Below are 22,461 nucleotides of genomic sequence, written 5' to 3' on the forward strand. Positions count from 1 at the left end.
ATGCACAAGAAAACAAATGAGGAACGAATGGGTGGAAACTGGAGTCAACATCTGTGACCGAACTGTAAGAAACCGCCTAAAGGAAATGGGATTTACATACAAAAAAGCTAAACAAAAGCCATCATTAACACCTAAACAGAAAAAAACAAGGTTACAATGGGCTAAGGAAAAGCAATCATGGACTGTGGATGACTGAATGAAAGTCATATTCAGTGATGAATCGCGAATCTGCATTGAGCAAGTTGATGATGCTGGAACTTTTGTTTGGTGCCGTTCCAATGAAATTTATAAAGATGACAGCCTGAAGAAAACATGCAAATTTCCTCTGTCATTGATGATATGGGGCTGCATGTCAGGTAAAGGCACTGGGGAGATGGCTGTCATTACAGCTTCAATAAATGCACAAGTTTATGTTGATATTTTGGACACTTTTCTTATCCTATCAATTGAAAGGATGTTTGGGGATGATGAAATCATTTTTCAAGATGATAATGCATCCTGCCATAGAGCAAAAACTGTGCAAACATTCCTGGAAAAAAGACACATAAGGTCAATGTCATGGCCTGCAAATAGTCCGGATCTCAATACAATTGAAAATCTTTGGTGGAAGTTGAAGAAAATGGTCCATGACAAGGCTCCAACCTGCAAAGCTGATCTGGCAACAGCAATCAGAGAAAGCTGGAGCCAGATTGATGAGGAGTACTGTGTGACACTCATTAAGTCCATGGCTCAGAGACTGCAAGCGGTTATTAAAGCCAGAGGTGGGGCAACAAAATACTAGAGATGTGTTGGAGTGTTTTTTTGTTTTTCATGATTCCATAATTTTTTTCCTCAGAATTGAGTGATTCCATAATTTTTTCCTTATGCTTGGTTAAAAAAAAGTAACCATTACTGACTACCACATTTTTGTTCTTGATTTCTTTTAGTGTTTCTGAAAGCCAGAAAGTTGCCATTGGAAATGACTTTAGTTGTGTGCCATGTCTGTGATCTGCTTTTTTTCTACAAAATTAAACAACTGAATGAAAATCCTCCAAGGTCGGTGATTCCATAATTTTTGCCAGGGGTTGTACCTCCTGCAGGTTGTGGTGCCAAACCCTGACGCACGTTTTGGTTTGTAGCCATAAACTCAGACTTCAGTTTGACATGCCACATTGGGGAGCAGCGATGTCATCTCAGTATCATTTTGAGCTCTGTTAGCAATTCTGATTTGCTTAGAACTGCTGACAGGCACAGTTTATCTCACACTTATTCCACTGACAGCCAAGAATGTATCACTCATAGTGTCACACAATGTAGCTTCTATGAGACCCGTGAGTAGGAGGGGTCAGGTGCCAATGGAGACCACCCTCCGCCCCTCATTACAACTTCACCAGTGTCTGAATCATCAGGATGGAGATACTGTTAAATAGAATGGTGTCGACTCCCTGCCCAGCCTGTTGTCTGAGTCTCAGTGCAGACGTCATGATGACGTCATCAGATGGCACCAAACTATTAATCCACACGGTGTACAGACCGGAACAGCGCTAAAGGGGAATGCAGCTAGGTGGGCAGTTCTATTTTATTTAATGTCAGTACTTGTGGGGGCTGTGGCGACTATGATATTGATTGAAGGGCTGTTGAGGGCGTTAATACTAAGTGGGGGACTGCAGGAGCCATCATAGTGTGGGGCCATCATATCATATAGAAGCTATCATACTGAGATAGGGTCATCACATTGAGTGGCGGACTATAGGAGCCAGCAAACTGTGTGAGGGCAGAACTGCGGCGGTTGCCATGATACTGTTTGGGGGACTATGGGGGCCATTATACTCTGTGTGGGCCGCTGTGGAAGTCATAATACTGTGTGGGGGATACTTTTTGGGGAGGCATGTTATTGTATGCTGGTTCACATCTTACTGTGTCACTGGGCAGTGTGGTGGCATCCTACTTTGATAGAGCCATGGTGGGATCATCATACTTTACATGTGGGGGTACTGTTGGGGAATTAAGTGTGGGGATGTCATAATATGAGTGGGGTGGGGCATTATACTTGGGCCATGATTGAGGTAGAATAGTGAGTGAGAACACCAAGAGGTTTCAGTGGGGTCAAAATTACTATGAGCATGCTTCAATATATTTATAACCCTCTAAGTTTTTAAGAATTGGGTTGTATGACCCTAACCTAGGCCGCCGAATATTTTTTTGAGGGGTGTGGGGAGAGGGGGGCCCAATTTGCACTTTTGCTGTATGTCCCTGCTAAAAGCCAAATGCAATTACCAAAGACTCAGATCTGGGGCAGACTAGTGGGTCACTCTAAAGACATTTACATCACTTTGGTAGTCTCAGGTCATCATTGTATTACATGGACAGCCAGTGATCGGAATGACCACTGTGAATTAATACATTTCCCTCTCGGCACCTACTGCAGGAGAGATGCCGGTCTGTCTTCATCTTGTCCACATAATACCAGATGTCAGAGGGCATCACAGATCCATTATTAAAGAGAATATTTGTGGCGGGACAACCGCTTTAAAAGGACCTGTCTCTTTTGAAAACGCTATTTACCTGCTGATATAGGATTATCTGCAGATACATATCATTTAAATCATGCCTGGCAGGTTTACTGGAACAGAGGCTACAGGGAGAAAATAAAGTTATATTCTCCCTGCAGCTCCTCGCACTAAACGAGCGTAGCTGTTATCGCTCCTGGCAACTTGCTAGACAGTCTGATCTGCACACACAGACGCTGCGCACAAGTGATTGACAGCCTGCTCTGCAGCAATGTCACTGCTTCCTGCGCCGCCCTGATAACAGGAGGTGAGCGGCTGGACGGAGTGTAGCAGTTCATTTTCTCCCTGTAGCCGCGGCTTCATTAGGAGATCAGACAGATTTCAATGTTCCTTACCTGCTAACAAACCCTGAATCAGCAGGGAGACAGCTGCAGGTTTCCTTTAGTCATTTATATTCATACACAATGAGGTTTATTAAGAAATCTAGATCTTCTTCTATCCTGATATGATTGAATGTGTTGTTGGATGCGGATTTCTCGGCTGTCACACTTGGTCTGTCGTTTTCGGTGTATTATTAGCCACAGGTATCCGCTGAAAGCAGCCGATGTGACAAATGGAAATAGCAGACCTCAACGTTACCTTTTGTTGGCAACTGTTTCTGACAATTGTTACTGCTGGCTGGTGGGGCTGGCAAATGCCACTCACTAATTTGAGGTCCCAAACATGCAGATGGAATTGAACTGCTGTCTAAATACTAGTCAGCTGCAGCACTAGAGTGTACGATCAGCTGTGACTTGTGACATTAGGTAGGAACGCCGAGGCTTCGGGAATGGTGTTTTTTCAGGCGGTATTTTCATTAGCTTTCAATATAGGTTACAAAGTGTACATGCCTCTGTACCGGGCCACTGATAGGACCTTCTGGGCCACCAGTTTGGGGTAAATGCAATTCTGCCAAGTATCCACTACAAAGTCCATACGTGGGGCAATTGCAGAAGATTTCCTACTATGCACTGCAAAGGGTGAAATCTGTAGAAAATGTATCACAGGGGTCCAAATTTTGGGAGCTGAAAATGCCCTCAACTTGTAGAGGAGATTTGTGCATATCTCTGGTAATACACTGCAGATTTATTGTGAAAAATTCAGCAAGAAAACTTGCAGCAGTTGTGTTGTGTGTCCATTTATGCCAACAGGCAGAACACTCCTGTATTATACCTGTAAGCGATCGATCGCATGCTCATTCACAAAATTCTTCATTATGGGAAAAAAAAAATACTCCCACGAAGTGAATCGATTTTCAGTTGCAGAAATCTGCTGTGTGTATATTCCCATAGAGGAGCAGGGGTGGACAAAACTGTGGCTTCATTGTTGGCTGACGTGAATTGGCTAAGGAGTAGGTACATGGTAAAGAAGGAGGAACCCTCGTCCCAAAGAAATAAAACCTAGAAATATACACGGTTGATTCAAACTAAGAACCCTTGTGAGGTTGGGGTCCAACTGCCCCATAGTAAGCAAGAAAATCCTTCCCAAAATCAGAATAAGGGAGCAGTCACACAGCCGGATAACATGGACGACGATCACATTGCAAAGCTTGGACTGGTCGTCAGATCTCCTGACCCGAGCGTGCCAGTTTGTATTTCTATTCAGCTGTCATGCTGGGGGACAGGAGAGCCACCGGACAGTCCATGTACTGCGATGCAATCATTGTCCGTGTTATATGGCCGTCTAACTGTGCCCAAAATCTCAGGATCAGCGTCTAATCTCCCGAAATCCGGAATCTAAAACGATTAAAGGAAAGAATCCGAGGCTCTTCAACGTCATCCATCACATCATCGTGGGGCAGAAAGTTCCATTATAATCTCTCTGCTCTTACAGTAAAGAATCCCTGTCCATGATGATACTAAACCTTATTTCCAGTATACATAAAGTACGCCTGTTGTAATTACTGCATCAGACAGATCTCACACTCTTCATCTATTATATAATTGTCTAAGGGTCACTTCCGTCTGTATGTCTGGCTGCCTTTCTGTCGGTCTGTCCCGGAAATCCCGCGTCGCTGACGGCCGCGACCAATCAGCGACGGGCATAGTCCGGCCGAGAATTAGTCCCTCCCTACTCCCCAGCAGTCAGTGCCCGCTCCATAATCCCCTCCAGTCAGCGCTCACACAGGGTTAATGGCAGCGTTAACGGACCGCGTTATGCCGCGGGTAATGCACTCCAATAATGCTGCTATTAACCCTGTGTGACCAACATTTTCCTATTGATGCTGCCTATGCGGCATCAATAGTAAAAAGATCTAATGTAAAAAATAATAAAAAAAAATAAAAAATCATTATATACTCACCTACCGTGTGCCCCCGGATCCAGCCGAGGCCTTTCCCGCTCCTCGCGATGCTCCGGTGACCGGGCCATGCATTGCGGTCTCGCAAGATGATGATGTAGCGGTCTTGCAAGACCGCTACGTCATCATCTCGCGATACCGCAATGCACTCTTGGGACCGGAGCGTCGCGAGGCGCATCGGTAAACGCCTCGCCTGGATCCAGGGGCCAACGGAGGGTGAGTATATAACCATTTTTAATTTTAATTCTTTTTTTTAACAGAAATATGGTGCCCACATTGCTATATACTACGTGGGCTGTGTTAGATACTGTGTGGGCTGTGTTATATACTACATCTCTGTGCTATATACTATATGGGCTGTGCTATATACTACGTGGCTGTGGTATATATTACGTGGCTGGGCAATACACTACGTGACCTGTGTTATATACTGCGTGGCTGGGCAATATACTGCGTGGGCTGTGCTATATACTGCGTGGGCTGTGCTATATACTGCGTGGGCTGTGCTATATACTGCGTGGGCTGTGCTATATACTGCGTGGGCTGTGCTATATACTGCGTGGGCTGTGCTATATACTGCGTGGGCTGTGCTATATACTGCGTGGGCTGTGCTATATACTACATGGGCAGTGTTATATACTACGTGGCTGCTATATACTACGTGGGCAGTGTTATATACTATGTGGACTGTGTTATACACTGTTTGGTACGTGGCCTGTGCTATATACTATGTGGCTGCTATATACATACATACATACATATTCTAGAATACTCGATGTGTTAGAATCGGGCCACCATCTAGTTCAAATATAGTTGTCTCCTCTGTACCAGCCCTAGTTCAGCTATGTTCTTCTATTACACTGGACTCCAAAATTATACACAGTGGGCTAATTTACTAAATTACAATTTTCTAAATACCTGGTTCAAATAAAGCAAATTTATTAGGTGGCGGGTGATTTTTTGTGTGCCTCGTGTCTCTTAGAGAAAAAGGGGCAAAGCTTATGATGTGCCAAATTAAGAAAAAAAATTGTACTAAAGTTTGCCAATCAGGAGCTGGTGTAATGTTCCACAAGTGTTTAAGTGGCAAATTTATCAGTCAGAACGAGCCAATGTGATAAATTGGGGGCATCAAAGTGGTGCAATTCTAAGGCCTCCTTCACACGTCAGTGTCTCCGATACTCATCCGGTACAAATTCAATCATTCAAATGAATGGGTCTGCACACTCTGAAATGTCAGTTTTTTTAACAGCAGCACGGGCCACAAAACGTTCCGCACACGTGCGCACTGATGACATATGGGTAAGCGGTACAGTTCACGCTGTTCCCAGGCGCCGGGTGTTGAAGGCAGCTCTCATCATTGTCGCCTGGTGTCCCAGGAAAAACTGATGGGAGTTGTATTCAGCACCCATTGTGTACATCATGTGAAAAAAAAAAAAAAAAATGTAAAAAAAAAAATGGAATGAGCTCTCATGTAAATTTCATAACCAGCAGAGGGAAAGCCGAACGCAGGGGGCTAATGTTAATAATCTGGGAAAGTGTTCAATACACCAAAAGGTTCCCAGGCTATTAATAACACCTGGCGCCAGGGAACAGTGTGAACTGTACAGCTTTTCCCAGGTGACGGAACGTGTCACACTGATGAGGTACACGTATGCCACACGTATGTAACACATGGACACGGATAGCTCTGCTACTGGTTTCTCCAGTACCGGAAATATCAGGATGTGAGAAGGGGGCCTAAGGCTATGTGCACACGCTGCGGAATGGTGTGCGGATTTTTCTGCACCGATTTCGATAAATCCGCAGGGCAAAAACACTGCGTTTTTCCTGCGGATTTATTGAGGATTTACTGTGGATTTACTGCAGTTTTTGTGTGGATTCTACTGCGGTTTTACACCTGCGGTTTTCTATTATGGAGCAGGTGTAAAACCGCTGCGGAATCCGCACAAAGAATTGACATGCTGCGGAAAAAACACCACTGCGTTTCCGCGCGTTTTTTTCCGCAGCATGTGCACACTGGTTTTTATTTTCCATAGGTTTACATGGAACTGTACACCGCATGGAAAACTGCTGCGGATCCGCAATAAAAACCGCAAGGTGTGAACATGGCCTTAAACAGTATTACTAAAACTGGCCAAATATTTCTAGTGCGTTCTGTGACTAGTGATTAAGATGAGGAACCAGAGGAAGAAGAGGCAGGATGCATAACTGGTTATCACAAGTGACAAACCATGGCAGAGAATACCTGGTTCTGTACGTCTCTGGGCACAGTGTCATTCCACAACGTGCAGCCTTCAGTCCTTACTACATCTGAATGAGACCCTATTGTGGCTCCATAATGAAGGCCGTTATATGGCCGGGCACATGAGGCCTTGGGTGGGAAGCTGGGGCGAAACTTCCACACAAAGACTTACACCCATAGATTCTTTCAGATTACGATAGACAAGATATGTGCCACAATAAAGAAATAAAACCTGTTGTAGTCATAAAGGATATCCTTTTATTAATAAACTGTAAGATTATTTACAAGCGGCAGCGAGGTCCGCTGTACTACTCCATAACACGTCCCTCCTTACCTGCAGGAAGTACAACCCCCAGCATAACATCTGTCCGATGAGAGGCTCAGGGGAGAACTACGCACCGCTTCACTCGGCTCTAAGACATGACATTATACGGTAAAGGTCGGGTATTCCTACACTGTCGCGGTATACATGGTTCCCCATTCAGCGGTATGGACTCATTTACTTAATATTGCGCACTATGCGGCGGCAGTGGTTCGTTTTCATTTCGGCGAGCGCTTGCTCCAGCTCCTGGATCATATGGATTAGCGTGGCGGGGTCTGTCTGTAATACGCTGGTCTTCAGCCCACTGTTCTCCTCCAGATGCAGCTTCATGGTGACGGTGGGCTTTATCTGGTGCCTCAGGCTTCGGCTGGCCAGCTACATGGGAGCGGATATGACATGTGTTAGCCTCATTCAACCCACACACAGGGGGCTTCTCATATATTCAACAGCACAATACTGCCCCCTAGTGGCCAGATGCCGCAGTTATGTGTACTGCACGTGACATCAGCAAGTATCAGGTACACATGTGGCATTAGGAGGAATTGTGAAGTGGGGCACATTTTCACCATACATTATATGAAGCTTTGCATAGGACTGCTAGAATAGAGAAACAATTCAGCTCTGCTCATTATTAATGACCTAAACAGATAGAAACTATGGGCGCTATAACATCCCAATAGCTGCATTACTGGGTGCAAAGCTGCTTTTAGCAAGTTTAGAAGTGACTACATTTTAATTACTATAGGAATGACCTGTGCCATGGCGGGAGAAGATGGGGTGCATGTATTACCCCCCCCCCAATAAAAAAAAAGAAAATAGATGAGGCTTTCAGGGCCAATTCTAGGGAAGTCTGTTGCCACAACAGTTAGTTTGTGTCTGAAGAAACTACCCAGAATATCCCCTACAGTGAGAACGTGTAAACTCCATGCAGATGTTGATATTGGTCAGCTTTAAACCACTGTGCTAACCACTGAGCCACCATGCCCCCAGTATATTAGGACATTTACTACGAGCGACTCCCTATATCCATGCTCTGAATCACTTTCCTGACACCATGAAAAATATAGTCAGTGTGGTGAGACATCATCTTCCTGCGGACATGGGGACCCTCTACTATGGTGGAGCACTCATTGCAGGTGCTGATGGCGAGCAAAGCTAGTGCGCGTCTTGTTGGTCTGTATGGCCTAATATCGGGGAGAATACAGAGGACTCATCTGCACAGGCCTGTTGTATTTCTGAGGGCCGCCTCTGTACTGCGATACAGGAGGTTGGGGTAGAGCTGAATCCCCTGTATTCTTCCCAATCGGCTACCATTTTTTGGTGACATGTGGCATATTAGCTATGGTGACCTTGCATTATATTACCCTGCCCTTAGATATAACTGATCTAATAGTTATTGGACAATGTTTACAAACTAATATGACCATAAAACATCCGTGTGATATCGAGGTGTATGTATATATATATATATATATATATATACACACACACACATACACACACACACACACACATATATATATATATATACAAACTGTGTGCAGAATTATTCGGCAAGTTGTATTTTGATCACATGATACTTTTTATACATGTTGTCCTACTCCAAGCTGTTCAGACTTGAGAGCCAACTACCAATTAAGTAAATCAGGTGATGTGCATCTCTGTAATGAGGAGGGGTGTTGTCCAATGACATCAAAACCCTATATAAGGTGTGCTTAATTATTAGGCAACTTCCTTTCCTTTGGCAAAATGGGTCAGAAGAGAGATTTGACGGGCTCCGAAAAGTCCAAAATTGCGAGATGTCTTGCAGAGGGATGCAGCAGTCTTGAAATTGCCAAACTTGAAGCGTGATCACCGAACAATCAAGCTTTTCATGGCAAATAGCCAACAGGGTCGCAAGAAGTGTGTTGGGCAAAAAAGGTGCAAAATAACTGCTCATGAATTGTGGAAAATCAAGCGTGAAGCTGCCAAGATGCCATTTGCCACCAGTTTTGCCATATTTCAGAGCTGCATCGTTACTGGAGTAACAAAAAGCACAAGGTGTGTGATACTCAGGGACATGGCCAAGGTAAGGAAGGCTGAAAAACGACCACCTTTGAACAAGAAACATAAGATAAAACATCAAGACTGGGCCAAGAAATATCTTAAGACTGACTTTTCAAAGGTTTTATGGACTGATGAAATGAGAGTGACTCTTGATGGGCCAGAGGCTGGATCAGTAAAGGGCAGAGAGCTCTACTCCGACACAGACGCCAGCAAGGTGGAGGTGGGGTACTGGTATGGGCTGGCATCATCAAAGATGAACTTGTGGGACCTTTTCGGGTTGAGGATGGAGTGAAGCTCAACTCCCAGACCTACTGCCAGTTTCTGGAAGACAACATCTTCAAGCAGTGGTACAGGAAGAAGTCGGTATTGTTCAAGAAAAACATGATTTTCATGCAGGACAATGCTCCATCACATGGCTCCAACTACTAAACAGCGTGGCTGGCCGGTAAAGGTCTCAAAGAAGAAAAAATAATGACATGGCCCCCTTGTTCACCTGATCTGAACCCCATAGCTAACCTGTGGTCCCTCATAAAATGTGAGATCTACAGGGAGGGAAAACAGTCCACCTCTCGGAACAGTGTCTGGGAGGCTGTGGTGGCTGCTGCACGCAATGTTCATCGTAAACAGATCAAGCAACTGACAGAATCTATGGATGGAAGGCTGTTGAGTGTCTTCATAAAGAAAGGTGGCTATATTGGTCACTCTTTTTTTTGTTTTGTTTTTGCATGTTGGAAATTTTTATTTCTAAATGTTGTGCAGTTATATTGGTTTACCTGGTGAAAATAAACAAGTGAAATGGGAATATACTTGGTTTTTATTAAGTTGCCTAATAATTCTGCACAGCAATAGTTACCTGCACAAACAGATATCCTCCTAAGATAGCCAAATCTAAAAAAACCCCACTCCAACTTCCAAAAATATTAGGCTTTGATATTAATGAGTCTTTTGGGTTGATTGAGAACATAGTTGTTGATCAATAATAAAAATAATCCTCTAAAATACAACTTGCCTAATAATTCTGCACACAGTATATATATATATATATATATATATATATATATATATATATATATATATATATATATATATATATATATATATATATATATATATATATATATATATATATATATATATATATATATATCTATATTATATATACACACACACACATATACACAGTGCAGACCAAAAGTTTGGACACACGTTCTCATTTAAACAAATGATGGTCCAACTAAACGCAAACCGGATGGAATAGCATGCTGCTGCAAGATGCTGTGGTAGCCATGCGGCTTCAGTATGCCTTCAATTTTGAATAAATCCCCAATAGTGTCACCAGCAAAGCACCCCCACACCATCACACCTCCTCCTCCATGCTTCATGGTGGGAACCAGGCATGTAGAGTCCGTTCACCTTTTCTGCGTCGCACAAAGACATGGTGGTTGGAACCAAAGATCTCAAATTTGGACTCATCAGACCAAAGCACAGATTTCCACTGGTCTAATGTCCATTCCTTGTGTTCTTTAGCCCAAACAAGTCTCTTCTGCTTGTTGCCTGTCCTTAGCAGTGGTTTCCTATTTCACCATGAAGGCCTGCTGCACAAAGTCTCCTCTTAACAGTTGTTGTAGAGATGTGTCTGCTGCTAGAACTCTGTGTGGCATTGACCTGGTCTCTAATCTGAGCTGCTGTTAACCTGCGATTTCTGAGGCTGGTGACTCGGATAAACTTATCCTCAGAAGCAGAGGTGACTCTTGGTCTTCCTTTCCTCATGTGAGCCAGTTTCTTTGTAGCACTTGATGGTTTTTGCCACTGCACTTGGGGACACTTTCAAAGTTTGCCCAATTTTTCGGACTGACTGACCTTCATTTCTTAAAGTAATGATGGCCACTCGTTTTTCTTTACTTAGCTGCTTTTTTCTTACAATTTCTAACAGTCTATTCAGTAGGACTATCTGCTGTGTATCCACCAGACTTCTGCACAACACAACTGATGGTCCCAACCCCATTTATAAGGCAAGAAATCCCACTTATTAAACCTGACAGGGCACACCTGTGACGTGAAAACCATTCCCGGTGACTACCTCTTGAAGCTCATCAAGAGAATGCCAAGAGTGTGCAAAGCAGTCATCAAAGCAAAAGGTGGCTACTTTGAAGAACCTAGAATATAAGACATATTTTCAGTTGTTTCACACTTTTTTGTTAAGTATATAATTCCACATGTGTTAATTCATAGTTTTGATGCCTTCAGTGTGAATGTACAATATTCATAGTCATGAAAATACAGAAAAATCTGGAAATGAGAAGGTGTGTCCAAACTTTTGGTCTGTACTGTATGTATGTATGTATGTATGTATGTATGTATGTATGTATGTATGTATGTATGTATGTATGTATGTATGTATGCATGTATATATCTCTATCTATCTATCTATATATACGGTACTTCCGTCTGTTTGTCTGTAACTTACTTCCATACCCGGAAATCCTGCGTCACTGATTGGTCATGGCCGGCCATGACCAATCAGCGACAGGCTTAGTCCAGCCCCGAATTGGCCCCTCCCTACTCTCCTCAAGTCAGTGCTCCCTCCATACTCCCCTTCAGTCAGTGCCAGTGTGTCGCCCCATCCCGGACCAACTTTTTACTATTGATGCTGCCTATGCAGCATCAATAGTAAAAAGATTTAATGTTAAAAATAATAAAAAACCTGCTATTCTCACCTTCCGTCGTCCGCCGATGCGCACGCGGCTGCCGCCAGCTTTCGTTCCCAGAGATGCAGTGCGAAATTACCCACAAGACTTAGCGGTCTCGCGACACTGCTAAGTCATCTGGGTAATTTTGCAATGCATCTCTGGGAACGGAAGCTGGCGGCAGCTGCGCGCGCATCGGGACAGTTTCGCTGGACGCCGGCAAGTGAGTATATAACTTTTTTATTTTAATTATTTTTTTTTTTAACAGGGATATGGTGCCCACACTGCTATATACTACGTGGCCAGTGTTATATACTGCGTGGGCTGTTATATACTGCGTGGGCTGTGTTATACAGTACAGACCAAAAGTTTGGACACACCTTCTCATTTAAAGATTTTTCTGTATTTTCATGACTATGAAAATTGTACATTCACACTGAAGACATCAAAACTATGAATTAACACATGTGGAATTATATACTTAACAAAAAAGTGTGAAACAACTGAAAATATTATATTCTAGGTTCTTCAAAGTAGCCACCTTTTGCTTTGATGACTGCTTTGCACACTTGGCATTCTCTTGATGAGCTTCAAGAGGTAGTCACCGGGAATGGTCTTCCAACAATCTTGAAGGAGTTCCCAGAGATGCTTAGCACTTGTTGGCTCTTTTGCCTTCACTCTGCGGTCCAGCTCACACCAAACCATCTCGATTGGGTTCAGATCTGGCGTAGCACCCCATCACTCTCCTTCTTGGTCAAATAGCCCTTACACAGCCTGGAGGTGTGTTTGGGGTCATTGTCCTGTTGAAAAATAAATGATGGTCCAACTAAACGCAAACCGGATGGAATAGCATGCCGCTGCAAGATGCTGTGGTAGCCATGCGGCTTCAGTATGCCTTCAATTTTGAATAAATCCCCAACAGTGTCACCAGCAAAGCACCCCCACACCATCACACCTCCTCCTCCATGCTTCACGGTGGGAACCAGGCATGTAGAGTCCATCCGTTCACCTTTTCTGCGTCGCACAAAGACACGGTGGTTGGAACCAAAGATCTCAAATTTGGACTCATCAGACCAAAGCACAGATTTCCACTGGTATAATGTCCATTCCTTGTGTTCTTTGGCCCAAACAAGTCTCTTCTGCTTGTTGCCTGTCCTTAGCAGTGGTTTCCTATTTCACCATGAAGGCCTGCTGCACAAAGTCTCCTCTTAACAGTTGTTGTAGAGATCTGTTTGCTGCTAGAACTCTGTGTGGCATTGACCTGGTCTCTAATCTGAGCTGCTTTTAACCTGCGATTTCTGAGGCTGGTGACTCGGATAAACTTATCCTCAGAAGCAGAGGTGACTCTTGGTCTTCCTTTCCTCACGTGAGCCAGTTTCTTTGTAGCGCTTGATGGTTTTTGCAACTGCACTTTGAAAGTGTCCCCAAGTTTTCCCAATTTTTTGGACTGACTGACCTTCATTTGTTAAAGTAATGATGGCCACTCGTTTTTTTTAACTTAGAATTTGTATTATAGCAAGAAAAAAGCAGCTAACAGTCTATTCAGTAGGACTATCAGCTGTGTATCCACCAGACTTCTGCACAACACAACTGATGGTCCCAACCCCATTTATAAGGCAAGAAATCCCACTTATTAAACCTGACAGGGCACACCTGTGAAGTGAAAACCATTCCCGGTGACTACCTCTTGAAGCTCATCAAGAGAATGCCAAGAGTGTGCAAAGCAGTCATCAAAGCAAAAGATGGCTACTTTGAAGAACCTAGAATTTAAGACATAACAAAAAAGTGTGAAACAACTGAAATTATGTATATAATTCCACATGTGTTAATTAATCGTTTTGATGCCTCCAGTGTGAATTTACAATTTTCATAGTCATGAAAATACAGAAAAATCTTTAAATGAGAAGGTGTGTCCAAACTTTTGGTCTTTTGGTCTGTACTGTATACGGCGTGGCCTGTGCTATATACGGCGTGGCCTGTGCTATATACGGCGTGTCCTGTGCTATATACGGCGTGGCCTGTGCTATATACTATGTGGCTGCTATATACATACGTATTCTAGAATATCCCATGCGTTAGAATTGGCCCACCATCTAGTGTGTGTATATATACAGTAAAACAGTAGTGTGTGTGTGTGTGTGTGTGTGTGTGTGTGTGTGTGTGTGTGTGTGTGTGTGTGTGTGTGTGTGTGTGTGTGTGTGTGTGTGTATACTGTAAAAAATTTTTTTGCTCCTGTCACTTTAGCTTTTCTGGCCACCAAATATATAAAGTGTCTAAAATATAAGGGAACAATCTAATATTACTATTATTTTATTCTTCATTATTTTCTTGCCAATTACACAAGTGAGCTGAAAACCACAGTAAGTCCCCAGCCCTGGAGCCGGACCCGAGTCTATACAGTGTTGTGCCTGTGTACAGCGGGTCAGGTGAGCACCTCGGCATCAGGCAGCCCATCAGCCATCTTGAACATTAATATTGTCCTTCGGTGTGCTCTGCTTTATTTTTATCCTTCTGATTCAGGTGGAGATTGATGAGCTCCCTCTGACAGCCCTTACTGCAGCTACAGTGAGGGGGTGGCCTGTTGGGAGTAATGCTGGGACTGTTGGCTGAGGTAGGGGAGACAGTCCTGCTGTGGTCACTGGTGGAAGAGGCTGGGGGCAGTTGTACTGTGACTATTGTAATGCCTGCTGGACAACAGGGAGGACACATCTCACGCTACCAGAGGTGAGCACTTGTACAGTGAGTGGTCGTAGGCGCCTAACATTTCTCTGGAGAGAACATTAGAATTAATGCAGCAATTTTACATGATAAATGCAGGGAAATTACATTGTATTTCACGTACCTGGACATCCAGCCGCCACTCAAGGTTATGGTAATGAGGAAGATTTGGCTGAAGCTCACTGAGAATCCGCCGGATCTCTTTCCTGTGCTCCAAATACAACTGCAGAAGGACTTTATTCAGTTCTTCAGAAAATCCCAAAACAAGCACAGAGTCTTGGAAATCAATGTCAGAGATCTGTGGAAGAAGAATATCTCCATGACGGCACAGCACCCAAGCACTGAGGACTACCAAACAGAAGCCGGCTCACTCACCAGCAGTTTGGAGCTCTCTGAGAGCAGATACGTGAGCCCCTCTACGGCCTGCTGGACTGTCGTACTGCTCACCTCCAGCTTCCCTGTCAAGAGACAAGTGTCATGGTACAGAGAGCATCCGATTATTGGTGATCACTATGACAGACATCTTTTCATAGAAAAACTATTGCTGTGGTTGCCTGCAGGTTTTTCCAGGGGTATATCTGCTGATCCTCTGTGCGTCCAGCCCTTTCCCAGAATACTTTGACCTCTCTGTCTATTAAGAAAACAGGAGCTCTTGCACGGAGCTCGAGTTTTTTTGCACATTGCTGTGTGCTGAAAATGCCCCCGTCGGCTTATACTCGAGTGAGGTTCCCAGTAGATGGAGAGGGAGCGGCAGCGGCGGAGCAGCGGGTAACAGGAGGCAGGAGCCGGGATGGGGATGAGGAGGCCATGCACACCAGGATAGGAATGAGGAGGCCATGCACACCAGGATAGGAATGAGGGGGCCATGCACACCAGGATAGGAATGAGGAGGCCATGCACACCAGGATAGGAATGATGAGGCCATGCACACCAGGATAGGAATGAGGAGGCCATGCACACCAGGATAGGAATGAGGGGGCCATGCACACCAGGATAGGAATGAGGAGGCCATGCACACCAGGATAGGAATGAGGAGGCCATGCACACCAGGATAGGAATGAGGGGGCCATGCACACCAGGATAGGAATGAGGAGGCCATGCACACCAGGATAGGAATGAGGGGGCCATGCACACCAGGATAGGAATGAGGAGGCCATGCACACCAGGATAGGAATGAGGAGGCCATGCACACCAGGATAGGAATGAGGAGGCCATGCACACCAGGATAGGAATGAGGGGGCCATGCACACCAGGATAGGAATGAGGGGGCCATGCACACCAGGATAGGAATGAGGAGGCCATGCACACCAGGATAGGAATGAGGAGGCCATGCACACCAGGATAGGAATGAGGAGGCCATGCACACCAGGATAGGAATGAGGGGGCCATGCACACCAGGATAGGAATGAGGAGGCCATGCACACCAGGATAGGAATGAGGAGGCCATGCACACCAGGATAGGAATGAGGGGGCCATGCACACCAGGATAGGAATGAGGGGGCCATGCACACCAGGATAGGAATGAGGGGGCCATGCACACCAGGATAGGAATGAGGAGGCCATGCACACCAGGATAGGAATGAGGGGGCCATGCACACCAGGATAGGAATGAGGGGGCCATGAACACCAGGATAGGAATGAGGGGGCCATGCGCACCAGGATAGGGATGAGGGGGCCATGCACACCAGGATAGGGATGAGGGGGCCATGCACACCAGGATAGGGATGAGGGGGCCATGCACACCAGGATAGGGATGAGGGGGCCATGCACACCAGGATAGGGATGAGGGGGCCATGCGCACCAGGATAGGGATGAGGGGGCCATGCGCACCTGGATAGGGATAAGGAGCCATGCACACAGTATAGGGATGAGGCCATGCACACCAGGATAGGGATGAGGAGCCATGCACACAGTATAGGGATGAGGAGGCCATGCACACCAGGATAGGGATGAGGGGGCCATGCACAACAGGATAGGGATGAGGAGGCCATGCACACCAGGATAGGGATGAGGAGCCATGCACACCAGGATAGGGATGAGGAGCCATGCACACAGTATAGGGATGAGGAGGCCATGCACACCAGGATAGGGATGAGGAGCCATGCACACCAGGATAGGGATGAGGAGCCATGCACACAGTATAGGGATGAGGAGGCCATGCACACCAGGATAGGGATGAGGACAATGCATCTCCGGCTTATACTCGACTCAGTACATTTTCCCAGTTTTTTTGTGGTAATATTAGGTGCCTCGGCTTATACTCGAATATATACGGTATACTGATGCATGTCCAGTATAATACACCGGGCCAGAGACTTATGGCTCCACTGCAAAACAAAGTTATCACGTCATCCTCCGAGACATATACACGTGCATGTCCATCACTTACGTGCTGCTCCTTCATAAACTTTTGGATTTGAACCTTTTCGCAGAAATTCTACTGCAATCCGACCAAACTCTCCAACGACTATAAAGAAGAAACAGAGAACAAAAGTTACCTCTCTCTGTGGGGTAAGGGGTGAAATCATCAGATCAGCGCTGAAAACAAGAGAAAACAATGGTCAGGGTAGAAAAATCACTTACACTGCAGAAGCATCTCTCTAACATCACTGGATTATAGTCAGGCTATGTTCACACTTTGCGGGTTTTGCCGCGGATCCGCAGCGGATTTGACACTGCGGATCCGCAGCAGTTTTCCATGCAGGGTACAGTACAATGTTACCCTATGGAAAACAAAACCCGCTGTGCCCACGCTGCGGATGTCCGTGGGAAAAGCCGTGCGGCTTTTCTGCGGAAAAAAAGAAGGAGCATGTCATTTCTTGGTGCAGAATCGCAGCGGTTCTGCACCCATAGAAATGCATTGATCCGCTCACTTCCCGCATGGGGCTGTGCCCACGTTGCGGGAAGTTAAGCGGATAATGTGCAGATGGTACCCGGGGTGGAGGAGAGGAGACTCTCCTCCAGGCCCTGGGAACCATATTTTGGTGTAAAAAAAAGAATTAAAATAAAAAATGATGCTATACTCACCTCTCAGCGCTGCCCGCGGCGTCCGGTCTCAGTTGCTGTGCTTGCAGGACCTGTGGTGACGTCGCGGTCACATGACCGTGATGACGCCGCGGTCACATGACCGTGACGTCACGAAGGTCCTTGTCAGCACAGCCGCGTGCAGCGCCGGGGAGATCGCGACGTCAGAGGGTGAGTATAGCCAATTTTTATTATTTTTTACATTACTATTGATGCTGCATATTGCTGCATATGCAGCATCAATAGTACAGGAGTAATCCCGCAGCGGAAACCGCGGAACAAACCGCGATAAATCTGCAGGGATAACCGCAGCGGTTTTGCCCTGCAGATTTATCAATTCCGCTGCGGGATTAACCCGCAGAGCAAGCCGCAACGTGTGAACGTGGCCTAAAGGGGAGATTCACTACTCGGGAGAATCCCTCCTGAATCCCCATGTTTGACCCCAGCAAAATATCACCTAAACTACCCTCCGATGCCAGCGTCGTTTATTATAATCAGTTTATTTCTATAGCGCCAACATATTCCGCAGCACTCTACATTATACAGGGGACTTGTACAGACAATAGACATTACAGCATAACAAGAATCACAGAAACAACAGCTACCAATAGGAATGAGGGCCCTGCTCACAAACTTACAAACTAAGAGGAAAAGGGGAGACATGAAAGGCGAATGGTAACAATTGCTTTCGTTGTTTGGACCAGCCATAGTGTAAGGAATCAGGTGTTCATGAACTGCATAAACCGGTTACGAATCAGTATGTGTAAAAATACAGACACATAAAGCGTGTGAAAACAGATGATACGAGGGTCCTGGTTTTGAAGAAATTTTATATGGAAAAACAGGGATAGTTAGGTCGTGGCGCCTCCCCGATGTCACACACCCGGTCGTGGCGCCTTCCCAGTGTCACACACCCAGTCGTGGCGCCTCCCCAGTGTCACACACCCGGTCGTGGCGCCTCCCCAGTGTCACACACCCGGTCGTGGCGCCTCCCCAGTGTCACACACCCGGTCGTGGCGCCTCCCCAGTGTCACACACCCGGTCGTGGCGCCTCCCCAGTGTCACACACCCGGCCGTGGCGCCTCCCCAGTGTCACACACCCGGTCGTGGCGCCTCCCCAGTGACACACATCTGGTCGTGGCTCCTCCCCAGTATTACACATCTGGTCATGGCTCCTCCCCAGTATTACACACCTGATCATGGAACCTTCCCAGCGTCACACACCCGACATTGGCTCCTCCCCAGTGTCATACACCTGGTTGTGGCACCTCCCCAGTGTCACACACCCGACATTGGTGCCTCCCCAGTGTCACACACCCGACATTGGTGCCTCCCCAGTGTCACACACCCGGTCGTGGCGCCTCCCCAGTGTCACACACCCGGTCGTGGCGCCTCCCCAGTGTCACACACCCGGTCGTGGCGCCTCCCCAGTGTCACACACCTGGTCGTGGCGCCTCCCCAGTGTCACACACCCGACATTGGCTCCTCCCCAGTGTCACACACCTGGTTGTGGCACCTCCCCAGTGTCACACACTCAGTCATGGCGCCTCCCCAGTGTCACACACCCTGTTGTGGCGCCTCCCCAGTGTCACACACCCTGTTGTGGCGCCTCCCCAGTGTCACACCCGGTCATGGCGCCTCCCCAGTGTCACACACCCTGTTGTGGCGCCTACTAGAAAAAAAAACTGAAAACAGCAAACTTTGTGAAAACTAAAATTTGTGTCTGTCTCAAAACTTTTGATTTGACTGTAGATGACAGGAAATGTTCGTAAATGACAAACTTGCTTATTTTAACACCTTCTACCTGTCTATACCAATTTAACAAAAAGTATTAACCCTTTAACTCAGGCTGACACCTTGCTATAGATCCTACCTCAGGTATCCCATATTTCATAATGTGACTGACAAATCTTGGCCTGATCGGGTTACATACTAATTGAAGCAAACCATGCTGCCGGTGTAGTCTCCTATTCACTTCTTTTAGGGAGATGTGTGCACTTTCATTTTCCTCCCTCTGGCCCTGAATGACAGCCGCCTCTTTATTGATACACCGCCATGCGGGCCGTGGTTACAGCTGCCACTCACTGTGCACTAAGCGGTGACTGAAAGCCAGAGGCTGCTGGGAGGAATACATTTCATTTTCTCCCAGATGCTGCGCTTTCAGTGTCTGTACAGGGCAGGATCAGAAAGCGGTTAACCTACACATTAACCCTATATCTGCAGGTCAATAGCGTTTTGGTATGTGACCGGTTCCCTTTAACATCATTAAAAAAAAACCAAAAAAAACATTTGGTAGGAACTCATTAGCACAAGTCCAAACTTTTAAAAAATTTGGGCAAGTGCCAGAATTTGACAAAAAAATGGCCTTTTGTGACTTGCACCAATATTTGTGTTTACTGGAAAAGGGGCGAGGCCGAATGTGCGACACCGTGCCCCAAAATATGGTACATTTCTGACAAAGTACAATATGAAATGTGTGCTGCAAACTGCAGTGTGAGAATAGGTTGGATTTGTCAGAACGAGCCATGTGATACAGAGGGGGCAGTATGAGGCGGGTGGTCCGCACAGGATCACAGCACTGATACATCTGGCCCGAGCAGTGTGATACCATGGGGCAGTATGAGGCGGGTGGTCCGCACAGGATCACAGCACTGATACACATGGCACGAGACCTGTAATACAGGGGGCAGTATGGGGCGGGTGGTCCGTACAGGATCACAGCATTGATACATCTGGCATGAGCCGTGTGATACAGGGGGCAGTAGGAGGGGGTGGTCCGTACAGGATCACAGCATTGATACATCTGGTACGAGCCGTGTGATACAGGGGGCAGTAGGAGGGGGTGGTCCGCACAGGATCACAGCACTGATACATCTGGCCCGAGCAGTGTGATACCATAGGGCAGTATGAGCCGGGTGGTCCCCACAGGATCACAGCACTGATACACATGGCACGAGTTGTGTGATACAGGGGGCAGTACGAGGTGGGTGTTCCGCACAGGATCACAGCACTGATACATCTGGCACGAGTTGTGTGATACAGGGGGCAGTATGGGGCGGGTGGTCCGCACAGGATCACAGCACTGATACATCTGGCCCGAGCAGTGTGATACCATGGGGCAGTGTGAGGCGGGTGGTCCGCACAGGATCACAGCACTGATACACATGGCACGAGACCTGTAATACAGGGGGCAGTATGGGGCGGGTGGTCCGCACAGGATCACAGCACTGATACATCTGGCACGAGTTGTGTGATACAGGGGGCAGTATGGGGTGGGTGGTCCCCACAGGATCACAGCACTGATTCATCTGGCACAAGCAGTGATGCAGGGGGCAGTAGGAGGGGGTGGTCCGCACAGGATCACAGCAGTGATACATCTGGCACGAGTTGTGTGATACAGGGGGCAGTATAAGCCGGGTGGTCCGCACAGGATCACAGCACTGATACACATGGCACGAGTCGTGTGATACAGGGGGCAGTATAAGCCGGGTGGTCCGCACAGGATCACAGCACTGATACACATGGCACGAGTTGTGTGATACAGGGGGCAGTACGAGATGGGTGGTCCGCACAGGATCACAGCACTGATTCATCTGGCCCAGGGTGTCATTTATTCCACATGGTCAATGCAGAATTAAAATATAGTGTCCAGCTGTCACCCCCATAGGAATGCATGGCGGTGAGGGGCAGGCCGCAGAGGTGGGAGCAGCTGATTGCAGGTCTCTGCTGTGCCTCCACCGCAAATAACCAATCACTTACGGAATTGTCCTTCATGCAACTGCCCTGGAACATTCATGAAAACTAATGACAAAATTCTGACACAGACAGAGGAAGTCACCATCTGTGAGATGACAGCAGGGGTGCAGATAGGGCATTACAGCACCCCCGTCCTTCATGCATTAGTAGACTCTCCCAGACACGTGACTCACCGGCGCTCTCCACCTGGGTGAGGATCTGCAGATGTGCGCGGTGCTCATCACTCAGCACCAGCAACATGATGTCCAGGGAGCCTCAGTGTGCGAGCTCTCCGCAACCAGCCCCTCATCACATGACAGCTCCAGAGTGTGCACCCAACCAAACCCTCCGGCTGGAAACAGCGCACTCAGTATTTGTTCTGCTCACACTTCGTATTGTCGCCATCTAGTGGTCATTTGTTAGAATGCACAGAAGTGTGTCCTACTGCTGAGGCGCAGTAGGAAGCCGTTTCTTTCCCCGAGTCTTCTGTTGTGTAGCATTCCCTAAAGCTGCTAGTTACAGAGCTGTGCGGAAGCTCAGGGACGCACATGCGCAGTAAGAATGCTTTCAGAAAAACATTTTTATTGGCCAGGGATTGCGATGGAGCTGAGGTTGCACTCTTATATACGGGCGCTGGTTATGGAAACATCATCCTATTTCTAGACTTATTATGTTTCTTTATTGAAAGGCAAATCATGTTCGATATTGAGGTCCTACAATGTCTCCAACGATGACCGCACAACATTTGTGCAAAATTCTCCCCTCCGCTCTGGCGGAGCTTACTGTGTGTAGACCCCTCCATGGCTAGTAGTGCAATGTTCTGATAATATACGTCCTTTATATTGGTTTTGTTCCATTAT

The 22,461-nt window shown here is 46.5% G+C and overlaps 1 protein-coding gene and 1 long non-coding RNA gene across 2 annotated transcripts in view; one reads left to right on the top strand and one right to left on the bottom strand.

The window, feature by feature from the left end:
- LOC143808323 (uncharacterized) overlaps positions 1–15,076 on the top strand; it is a 72,539-nt gene extending 57,463 nt beyond the window's left edge. Inside the window, exons 3-4 of the long non-coding RNA XR_013221921.1 lie at positions 14,469–14,848; positions 14,942–15,076. This is a non-coding gene — a long non-coding RNA (uncharacterized LOC143808323). The remainder of the gene's footprint in view (positions 1–14,468; positions 14,849–14,941) is intronic.
- COMMD2 (COMM domain containing 2) lies at positions 7,305–22,091 on the bottom strand. Its single transcript, XM_077290846.1, has 5 exons — positions 21,796–22,091; positions 17,232–17,309; positions 15,218–15,300; positions 14,967–15,140; positions 7,305–7,766 (listed from the first exon to the last, which is right to left on the bottom strand). Exons 1-5 carry the CDS (start codon positions 21,860–21,862, stop codon positions 7,569–7,571), a joined length of 600 nt encoding a protein of 199 aa, XP_077146961.1. The 5' UTR covers positions 21,863–22,091; the 3' UTR covers positions 7,305–7,568.
- Between the last annotated feature and the right edge of the window lie 370 nt (positions 22,092–22,461).

The sequence above is a fragment of the Ranitomeya variabilis genome, chromosome 2 (genome assembly GCF_051348905.1).
Source record: "Ranitomeya variabilis isolate aRanVar5 chromosome 2, aRanVar5.hap1, whole genome shotgun sequence".
In the NCBI taxonomy this organism is placed as follows: Eukaryota; Metazoa; Chordata; class Amphibia; order Anura; family Dendrobatidae; genus Ranitomeya; species Ranitomeya variabilis.

What these genes read in the sequence shown, in the direction of transcription:
- COMMD2 (XM_077290846.1), bottom strand. Translation starts at nt 21,862, where the DNA reads ATGTTGCTGGTGCTGAGTGATGAGCACCGCGCACATCTGCAGATCCTC. An exon ending in CACCCAGGTGGAGAGCGCCG is followed by an intron (nt 17,310 to 21,795) that starts GTGAGTCACGTG and finishes TCTTCTTTATAG; the next exon opens with TCGTTGGAGAGTTTGGTCGG. An exon ending in AGTGGCGGCTGGATGTCCAG is followed by an intron (nt 7,767 to 14,966) that starts GTACGTGAAATA and finishes GCTCCCATGTAG; the next exon opens with CTGGCCAGCCGAAGCCTGAG.